Source organism: Chrysochloris asiatica, unplaced genomic scaffold (genome assembly GCF_000296735.1).
Source record: "Chrysochloris asiatica unplaced genomic scaffold, ChrAsi1.0 scaffold00003, whole genome shotgun sequence".
NCBI classification, from domain to species: Eukaryota; Metazoa; Chordata; class Mammalia; order Afrosoricida; family Chrysochloridae; genus Chrysochloris; species Chrysochloris asiatica.
Window position 1 is genome coordinate 11,806,652 of NW_006408521.1, and position 11,403 is coordinate 11,818,054.

At 36.0% G+C, this 11,403-nt stretch overlaps 1 protein-coding gene across 1 annotated transcript in view; it reads left to right on the forward strand.

The window, feature by feature from the left end:
- Positions 1 to 11,403, forward strand: part of PTEN (phosphatase and tensin homolog) — a 126,390-nt gene that overhangs the window by 77,069 nt on the left and 37,918 nt on the right. Inside the window, exons 4-5 of the mRNA XM_006831118.1 lie at positions 950 to 993; positions 9,712 to 9,950. Coding sequence (XP_006831181.1) covers positions 950 to 993; positions 9,712 to 9,950 — 283 coding nt within the window. The remainder of the gene's footprint in view (positions 1 to 949; positions 994 to 9,711; positions 9,951 to 11,403) is intronic.

Below are 11,403 nucleotides of genomic sequence, written 5' to 3' on the forward strand. Positions count from 1 at the left end.
CTGCATAAAATCTCCGTACACTCAGACCGGGTTCTGCTGCAACTGAATTTGCCAGAATTTAAAAGGAATTTTTAGATTTTTGGAACTATGTACCTGTGTTTGTTTTAAAAAGCTAATTTTTTATTTTAAATAAATTTTACAACTCTGGTTAGTAGTTGGAGTTACCAAGATTCTTTTGAGCCATTAATGTTTGTAAACATGTACTGTTAATCATGAGTAACCTAGTGCATAGCTGCAGACATACCATTAATATTAGATAGACACATTTTAGCTTGGTTGAGTAATGCTAAGTCAGCCTTTTACTAGTTCTATATTGATTTTACTTATTATACTGTTTTTCCAGACTAATTAAAATGTGTTACCTGAGAGATTATTGTGAAAGAGAACCTTTGGATTATAAAAAGGCAGAAAAGTCTGGTTTAATGAAATGTAGTAAGAATTGTGTCCCAGTGTATTAGCATTATTCAGTTTCTTATTTTCTTTTTCTTGGCCCCTGTACTTGTACTATTTTTAACTTAATCTTTTTTAAAACAATAGTTTTGAGACTTGTGTATGCTTTACTTTGAGGTAAAGGTAATATCAAAACTAGTCAGTTATTTATAGTTACTTTCGAAATAAAAAATAAATTACAATAGCATGCAAATTTTCCATAGTAAATTTTAATGGCCTAGATGCAGCCGAATTTGCAGTGCTGTAGATTATTGGAATCACAAGTTTTACTAGTAAATGTGTAAGGTCTAATTGCATACATATAACTATTTAAGTTGCATTATTTCTTAATTGTAAATGGGGGTAATAACAGTATCTACTTCATAGGATTAAAACAAATAATGAATGTAAAGCACTCTTGCATGGCTGTTACAAAGATTAAGGAAATGTTTGCTATTGTTATAATTTTTTTCAAGTGAAAAAAACTAACTTTATGTTAACGTTTAATCTTTTCTTTCAGATGTGCAGAAAGACATTATGATACCGCCAAATTTAACTGCAGAGGTAGGTATAAATGTATTGCACTGTGTTGTATACTTAAAATCAAAATGATAAATCTTACTGCCATTGCAATAATAAATAGTCTAGGTTATTGAGATAAGGATTAATCTTAAGGATGGTCTTAAAATGTTTGTGGAAAATGAATTTCATTATAATGTGGCACTATAGGACAATGCACTGGACTGCAAAGTCTATTTAAATTGCAAGGTAGGCAGTTCAAACTCACTGGACAGACGCTCCTCGGAAACCGTATGCAGGGTTGTTATAAGTCGGAACTAACTCGACTGCACTTAACAACAAAAAAAATTGTGCTGTAGGAAACATATATCACATAAACTTAACAGTATCGTCAGAAAGACCAAAACAAAGAATAGGCTAAGAATTAGGAGAAATTCATAGAATAAGGATGGAGATAGGGTTAACCTGCTGTTTGAAGCAGTTGTTTTAATACTAAGAGATTACACTGAGAAAGCAGAGCTACTCAATTCTGATTTATTGAAGTTGTTGTTAGTTGCCGTCAGGTCCGTACTAACTCATAGTGACTTTATGCACAAAAGAAAAAAGCACTGCCCATTCCTGTACCAACTTCACAGTCGTTGCTACACTCGATCCTGTTGTTGTTGCCACTGTGGTATTTCATCTCATTGGAGGCCTTCCTCTTTTTTGCTGACCTTCCACTTTACCAAGCCTGATGTCCTTCTCCAGAGACTGGTCTCTCCTGATAGTATGTCCAAAGTATGAGAGTATTTGGACATATTGGAAAGATGTCTTTGGAAGTCTTACCATCCTGTCTTCTAAGAAATATTGTAAGTGTACTTTTTCTACACAGATTTCATTGTTCCTTTAACAGTTCATGGTACTTTCAATATTCTTTTCCAACACCATAATTAAAATACATCAATTTTTCTATGATCTTCCTTATTCATTGTCCAACTTTCACATGTACATGAGGTTACGAAAATACCATGACTTGGGTCAAGTGCACTTAAATCCTCAAACTGATATCTTTGCTTTTGAACACTTGAAAGAGGTGTAGTGCAGCAGATTTGCCTAATGCAATAATACGTCATTTGATTTCTTGACGACAGCTTCCATAAGTGTTGATGGTTGATCAGAGCAATCTAAAGTCTTTTACAATTTAAATCTTTTCCTCATTTACCTGGATGTTATTTATTAGTCCAGTGGTGAGGAGTTTTCTGTACATTGAAGTGCAACCCATATTGAAGACTGTGCTCTTTGATTTGCCTCAGTATTTTAAGTCCTCTTCACTTTGAACAAGCAAGGTTGTACCATCTGCATATCTCCGATTGTTAATGAGACTTCCTCCAGTCTTAATTCCATGTTCTTGCTTAGATAATCCAGCATCTCAGATTTTTTGCTAAGCATATAGATTGAATAAGTATATTGAAAGGATATATAACCTTAACGCATAACTTTCCTAATTTTAAAACATTTGGTGTTTCCTTGCTCTGTTCAAAAAACTGCCTCTTAGTCTATATGCAGGTTCCTCATGAACATGATTAAATGTTCGGGAATACTGTTTTGCCACAAGCAGTGTTGTCCACCACTTGTCATGATCTACACACTCGAAAAGCCTTTGTATAGTCAATAAAGCACAGGAAAACATCTTTCTGGTATTCTCTTGCTTTCTGCCAAGATCCATTTTACATTAGCAATTACAACCCTCATTCCACATTCTCATCTGAATCTATCTTGAACTTCTGGAAGTTCCCTGTGTGGTGTTGCAGTTGTTACTGAATTATCTTTAGCAAAATTTTACTTGCATGTGGTATTAATGATACTGTTTGATGATGCTCACATTTTATTGGGTCACCTGTCTTTGGGACGGGCACACATATGAATCTCAGTTGGCCAGGTAACTGTTTTCCAAATTTCTTGGATTAGATGAATTAGTACCTGCAGTACCTCAGCAGTTTATTGAAAGATTTCAATTAGTATTCCATCAGTTCCTAGATTCTTGTTCTTTGCCAATACCTTCACTGTACCTTGGAGTTCTTCCTTAAATATCATTGGCTCTTGATCTTAAGCTACCTCTTGAAATGGTTGAACACTGACCATTTCTTTTTGGTACAGTGACTGTATATTCCTTCCAAATTCTTCTTTTGGTTTCCGCGTCATTCAATATTTCGCGTATAGAACCATTCAATATTGCAAGTAAAGGCTTCATTTTTTTTCCCCTTCAGTTCCCTGAGCTTGAGAAATGATAAGCATTGTCTTCCCTTTTGGTTTTCTAACTTTACATCTTTGCATGTACCATTATAATACTTGACTTTGTCTTAATGAACTGTCCTTTGAAATTTTTTCCATTCATGTCTTTTACCTCTGCATTTCTTCTATTTGCTCTAGCATCTGTATTCTGGAGAGCAGATTTCACAGTTCCTTCTGACATCCATTTTTGTATTTTTCTTCTTTCTTGTCTTCTTTTTTAAAGTTTTTTTTAAGTTTTTATTGTGAACCTTCTTGTCTTAATGACCTTTGCTTCCTTCCTGTATGATTTTCTTGATGTCATCCCACAACTCTTCTGGCATAATTCATCATGTGTGTTCTTGAGATGGCCTCTAAATTCACATGGGATATGTACAGGGTCGTATTTTGATTCTCGTAGAATTGTTTTAATTTTTTTCAGCTTTAGCCTAAACTTGCATATGAGCGATTGATGATCTCTGTTCCACGGTATGCCTGGCCTTGTTTTGGCTGATGATGTGGAACTTTCCCACAGTCTCCACAGATGTAGTCAGTTTCATTTCTTTGTATTGTGTTTGGTGTGGTCCCGGTGTTTTATGTTGTTTAAAAACTTTATTAGCAATATTTTCCAATTGGTATAGTAAAATTATATCATGAGATCTTCAGAATTGTTTCTGTCACCAAGCCATATTTTCCAACTACTGTTCCTTCCTCTTTGTTTCCAGCCTTTGCATTCTTAAGCTCCAGTAATTATGATTGTATCTTCATTTCATGGTTTTTGTTTTTTTAAAGTTTTTTATTGTGGATTGAGTGAAAGTTTACAGGGATATCATCAGTTTTATATTCAACAAATCATATGCATTGTTTCATTACATTGATTATAATACCCTCCATGTACTATCAGTTAACAGTATTTCTCTCTTTCCACTTTATCTTTTAAAAAAAACAAAAACAAAAACCACTCAAGCATATATAATAATTTACATCTTCAAAGGGCACATTCTGCAAGTCTGCTCCTGGCTACCAGCTCTTAGTCCTTCTCTTCTTAGTCCATGAATCTAGAGTCCTCAGCTGCTCCCCCTCTCTATGCCCCCATCTCTGCCTCCATCTCTGGCATTGCTGCTTCTCTGGATAAGGTCCTGCATTCTATTTGTGCGTTCCTCTCTTTATGGTCCTAGGGTCCTCTGTTTCTGGACTGTTAAGATTAACCACTCCCCTTTTTTTGTTATAAAACTTCTACCTTTACAATTGTGACAGTCACGATAAGTCATAATAACAATTATTCACTATTGAATCTTACGAATCTTATCCCCATCTCTTTTCACCAAATTCATCTAGACAAGATGACAGTTATTCAGTGGGGGCTCTTTCTTTCCTCCCATACTCTTAAACTAAGCTCCCTCTTGAAACCTTGTAATCCAGTCACTTCGTGCCTTCTACCGTCCCTATCTACCCTGTGCACAGAGGGGATAGTATTGATACTTGATTTGAAGATTCTTTCCCTCTGTGTTGGTATTTAGAGTAACTACCGCTTAGCACTTTGAAACTACCAGCTGTTCCGTGGGAGAAAGATGAGGCTTTCTGCTCCTGTTAAAGATTTACAGTCTTGGAAACCCTGTACTGGGTCACCATGAGTCAGAATCGACTCCAAGGCACATAACAACAACAATCTCTCTTGAGTATAGGTCAGGTTCATCATGAAGATGTATCTTCTGTCACTGTAGCGGTTCCAGTCTGTCCTTTCTAGTGGGAATGTTTCACCTCATAAGGTTCTAGATGGTACTCAGGATTCCACCTAGGGTCCTATACTCTGGGCAAGTTGTAGAACCTCTTTTAGGTATTCCAGTCAGTTATAGGCTGAAGGCGGGCTTACAAGTTTTCTCTAATCGTGTTTCCCAACATTCTTTTCTATCCCACTCAAGGTGTATTTTACAATAGTAGGCAAGGGAAACTAATATTCAAAAGGCAGTCAAGGATTTTACTATTATTTACCCTCTTCAAACTATACCTAGATCCCTGTATCCCAGAGCCCTGTTGTTCCAAGGTTGAGTATGCATCACTATTTACCTCTGTCCCACTAGGCCATGCAAACCTGTCTCAGTGTTCCCCTATCTATCTTGTTCTTCTGCCTCCTCCCCCTTCTTGTATTGCCCTCCCCAACACCCAAAGTGAACCCCCCACCCCAACCCTATTGTGGTTACCTTATATTCCATTAGTTCTTCCCTCCATTTAAGACATAGTAATCTACCTGACCTTCCTACCACCTAGATCTCTGTTCTGCTGTGTTTGCTTTCACATTGTTACTGCTTTGATCACAGACTGACCTCCCAGATCCTCTGTTCTTATAATTTTATTCTGTTCTTGACTCTTCCATTTGTTGACTGAGTTCAGGTTGATGCTGCCACGGACGTCATTCTGTAGTTGTTATGTGTTCTTGCTGGTTCTCAGTCCACAGAACTCCCTTTAGGATGTTTTTCATAGCAGGGTTGGTTTTGGCAAAATCCCTTAGCTTCTGTTTATCCTGGAATGTTTTGATTACACCATCATATTTGATTGACAGCTTTGCTTGGTAGAGGATTCTTGGGTGGCAGTTTTTTTCTTTCACGGTTTTATATATGCCTCCCCATTGCCTTCTTGTCTGCATGGTTTCTGTTGAGAAATCCGAGCTCAATCTAATTTGCTTGCCTTTGTATGTAATATTTCTCTTTTCCCTAGCTGCTTTCAAGATCCTGTCCTTATCTTTGATTTTTGGAGAGTTTGATTATTATATGCCTTGGTGATTGTCTTTTAGGGTCTATCCATCCTGGGGTTTGTTGAGCTTCTTGAATGCTTATCTTTTCACTTTTCATGATGTTAGGAAAATTTTCTTCCAGAAGCTCTTCAACTATCTCCTCTGTGAACTTGTGTGATTGTTCCTGTTCTGGAATGCCAATATTCTTATGTTATTCCTCTTTATGTTGTCCAGCATGAATCTGAGGCCTTCTTCAGATTTTTTTTTATCCTTTTTTGTGTTTGTTTTTCTGTCTTAGTAGTGTTGAGAGATTTATCTTCTAGCTCACTAGTTCTGACTTCTGTCTCTTCAGTTCTACTCCTTTGCCTTTTCAGTGTATTGTACATTTCTGATATTCAATTATTAATTGTTTGGACCTCTTTCTGTAGGTTTTTAATTATTTCCAATGTTTTATCTATCTGATTTGATTTTTCCTGTAGAGCTTTCCTGACTTCTTCCTTATTTTTTTCAACTCCATTATATAGTGTTTTGATACATTTTATAATCATTTTTCTGAATTCCTTCTCAGGCATTTCCAACGTCTGCCCATCTTCCAGTATGGAGTGTAGGTCTCCTTCCAGCTCATTTGCCTCAATCACTTTATCTCGTTTCTGGACATGTGCAGACATGGTCATCCGCTTCTATTTTTCAGGCATATTCAGGGGTTATCTGTGGCCTTAATACTTAGATGGGTGTGTATTTTGGTATTTTTTTTATGCTTTTGATTGCCTCTAGATAGATGTGATCAGGAAATGGGCTTCCCTTTGCACTCTTCTTGAGAAATTTTAAGACGCCACTGTTGGTCATTTTGACGTAATTTAGGATTTAATTTTCGACCTATTTCCTTTTTTGTCTGCTTGTCCCACTCCACAATCCCCGTTTAGGCCTTTTTTCTAGTTATAAACAGTTCAGGGCTGGCTTTAATTGGAAAATGTCTCTTTAAATTTCGAGTAGATCTGTGCTCATGCATAGTAGAACTCTCCAAGGGTGGGGCTGGGGTGTCCACTAGCTCAGGCACCCCTATAGTCACCCGAATGGAGGTGCTCAGACAGCAAGGGATCAATGAACAGCTACCAGAAGAGAAGAATGTCCACAGCTTTATCTCCATGGTTCTGCCAGGCATCTGTGGCCACTCCGATCCTTCCCCACTTGGTCTCACCCAAGATGGTAGCTCCTGGAGCAGCTGAGCATTCCGAACTAGAAAGCAATGGATTTCTTGTTTCTGCCACAAATTCCCCCAGCTGTAAGCCTTCGAAATAATCCTTTATATAATATGGTTCAGAGTTCGGGGACCATCCCCTGAGCCTGCTTGGTCGGGTATTCTGTGTTGTTGCTGGCGGAGCTCCTTACTACACTTCCACGTGTTCCACCATCTTGTTTGTTCCCTTCATTTCATGTTTGATCAGTTTCCGACTGAAGAAGTTATTAGAATTCTTTAATTTCATCATCACTGGCTTAATAGTTGTTGGTGGATAAATTTGAATAGATTTATTAATTGGTCTGCCCTCTAGGCGTATGGATATTATCCTATCATAGTCAGCATTGTACTTAAAGATAGATCTTGAAGTGTTCTTTATGATGATTAATGTGATAGTATTCCTTTTGATTTTGTCATTCCCAGCATAGCAAACAAGACTAAAAATAGCCAATATCAGTCCATTTCAGCTCACTAATGTCTAGGACACCAGTGCTTCTTATGCATCCCATTTCATTTTTGACAGCTTCCAGTTTTCCTAGATTCATACTTTGTGTGTTTCATGTTCCTATTATTAATGGATATTTACAGCTGGTTTTTTTTTTTTTTTTTCATTTTGAGTTGTTTTCTATCAGCATAAGAAGTTCTGACAGTTTTATGCCATTCATGTCATCACAGTCAACTCTTCTTTGAAGAGGCAGCTTTTAACCCAGTACTATTTTGAGTGCTTATCATTCTGAGGGGCTCATCATATTCCAGCCCTATATCTGACAGTATTCTGGTGCTTTTCATTCTGTTTCAGTATTCAGTATTCTAATGCTATCTGACAGTGTCCCCTTCTATTCATAAGGTTTCCAATGACTGAATATTTGTAAGTAGTCCACCTTTCCTTCACCACAGAGAAAATGTGACCTAACAAGTGGGAAAGAATATATCTAATATGGGTAAAAAGAGCTTGATATATGCCGTTAAGTTGGTTCCGACTCATAGCAACCCTGTATAGGGTTTCCGAGGAATAGGGTGATTAACTTGAACCTCCGATCTTACAATCCAGTGCATTAACCCACAGTGCCACATCAGGACTCCAGATGAGAATAGGGACATGATTTAAATGACCTCTTCTCCAGGCATAGGTAAATTAGATCTCCACGCCTGCGAAAACTTTCACTTCTATGTGTGGAACTACTTGAGCCGGGACACAATTTCAGAGTTAAGAATGTTGGCGCATGGTCCCCTGATAGTCAAAAAGAGAAAGAAGGTGGATTTCGTGAACTAAAAATTGCTGTATTTGCCACTCTATATGCCTGAAAATCTAAAAGAGAATTTCAATCAGATGGTTTGAAAATTTAAAAGTGAAGCACTGATGATTTGAAAGTCAGTATGGGTTCGCTAAGAGTGTTTCTTCTTTTGGTGGATTTAGGTAACTGTTTACTAGGTAAAAATAGTGATTGGTTAGCTTTAAATATGCATTTAACTTTTTTTTTCTTTTTGATGTATTTGTATGCCACTGAGGAAATGAAGATAGAATGATAGTATAGTTAAGGCAGATAGATGACAAAGTGAAAACATCTCAGTGACTATAATGGTAGCCATTGTCTTCCAGAAGAGCTCTTCTTTGCCCGAAAGGACTTTTATCCTGTACTACATTATAAGTGACTTGGTTGAAGATATAAGACATGCTTTTCAAATAGGTAGATGAGAAACATAATTATTACATTGAATATCAGTCATAATTTTTAATGCTCTTAAAAGAATGGAATTGAGGTAGAGACCAGTAAGATTTAATTTATTGGTGATATTTTGAAGTCCTATTTCTAGCCCAAAAAAAAAAAACAAAAAACCCCGAGAAAATCAATTCAACTTTGATTACTTTCTAGGAGTCATATAAGTCTTAGTTTCTTAATTCATATGAAAAGACATGAAACTTGATTTGATAAACTTTAATGCAATTATGTACTTTTTAGAAGTAATTATTTTTCAGTTTTTTTTGTAAATTACTTTTATGTCATAATGTATAAAGCATTAACATGTATAAAAACTACCTCTAACTAATTGACTGGACATTTCTTTTTTTTAATATTAGATCTAAAAATGTCCTTTCCACTGCTGATTCTGCTAATCTACAGTGTCTATGGGAATATGTTTTATTACCAAGGTGAAGCAATATTATTAGTGTTATTGCTCCTTTGGTTAGAAAATGCATTGACAGCTTTTGACAGGAGACCTAACCACTGTTTCTTTTTGGGTTCAGTTCATCCTCTGAGATGTTGTAATTTAACCTGTGTTAGCTCAGCATAGCACAGTTTCAGCATCATGTGTATAAAATAATAGTAGTTCTCCCTTTTTAATGAATAAATTTAAGAGTATGAGAAACTATTTTCTATTAAAAAATTGCAGTGTTATCAGGCAGTAAGTTGTTTTCTTCCTAGAAATTTTTTTTTTTCATTTAAAAACCGGTTCATAATTTATTTGCAACATTTGTAAAGTTAACTTACTTTTAATAAAATTAGAGATTTCTCCCCTTATTCTGTGATTCTTTTTTTAACCATAGTTGCACAGTATCCTTTTGAAGACCATAACCCACCACAGCTAGAGCTTATCAAACCCTTTTGTGAAGATCTTGACCAATGGCTAAGTGAAGATGACAATCATGTTGCAGCAATTCACTGTAAAGCTGGAAAGGGACGAACTGGTGTAATGATTTGTGCATATTTGTTACATCGGGGCAAATTTTTAAAGGCACAAGAGGCCCTAGATTTTTATGGAGAAGTAAGGACCAGAGACAAAAAGGTAAGACATATTTGGTGTATTTTTCTTTTCTCTTTATTGATACTAGAATTCTTTATATTGTTTTTATAAGTTGTTAATGCTTAATGTTTCTGATTTTTAAAAATTATTTAAATAAGTTTTGAAGTCAGCTAACTGCCTCAACTTATATGAGCAAATGACTGGCTGATTCACTCAATTTTTCTTTTTCTTTTTGCATTTTCATATCATGTTAATGTATCTTACCCAATAGCTATATTGCAAATTTGTTCTCTTAAAATTCTCAAAAGCATTAAAAAAGCAAGCAGCATATTATTCAAAATAAACTTATTTCTGAAGCTTTCTTAAGAATGACTTTGTATAATAACTTTACCTAATAAAGAATGATCTTTTGAACTGCGTAAAGATTTTTCTTTGCTATGAATATTCACATAGTTATGCTTAAGATGAATGAAAAGTTCATCTTCTTGTTGAGAAAACTAAGCACTATATTGGAAATCATTGATTCATTTGTGTAGTACATTTGAAAGCAAAAAACAAACTTTCAGTGTTTTATAAGGGGTTTACTTCTTGCATGGTAAGTAGGGCAAAGTATATTGCAAAGATGTTTTATACAGTTGTCTGCTCCATGTGAGACAAAACTCAAGCTACTCCAGGCAGATGGAAAAAATTATTTGGAGAACACTAGGAAGGAAAGACATTATAACTTTATGAGAATAATTTATTATAGTTTTAACAATAACAATAATCAGGAAGTTTCTCTTCTAGTTTAAGCCAGTTTTTAAATTCAACTTCAAAACAGATACTTTGTTGTTGTTGTTAAGTGCTGTCGAATCAGTTGTGAGTCATAGGGACCCTGGTTTCCGAGGAGCGGCTAATGGGTTGCAACCCCTGACCTTGCGGTTAGCAGTCTAGTGCTTATCCTGCCATTATTTTGACCTGTATTGTTGCATTGGTACCTTATTCCTTTGTTCCTTTCGCATCTCACTTTCTAACTTTTTTTGGTCTTTGACTCTTTTGAATTATTTCTAGGGATGCCAAAGTGCTGTTTGTTGGTGATGATTTACAAAATTAAGTCTTTTATTATTAGTGCATGGTGTTGGTGAATGCTGAAAATTCTGAGATTACCTTACGTTTCTGTATACTTTGAGTGCCCTTGTTGTTGTTGTGAAGTGCCGTCGTGTTGGTTCTGACTCATAGCAGCTGGTGAGCTTGAACCCCCGACCTTGCAGTTCAAATGGCTTTGCAGTCTGTCGCATTAGCCCACAGCGCCACACCAGGAGTGCCCTGGGATTATAAAAATGTAAGAGCAGAAATTGCAATGGTGGAAGTTTAAAATAGGGTTCATGAGAAGCAGACTTAAAAACAAAACAAAACAACAGCAAAAAACTTTTGTTGTGAATTGAGTGAAAGTTTATGGGACAGATTATCAGTTTTACATTCAACAAGTCATATTTTGTCTCATTGCAATGATTAC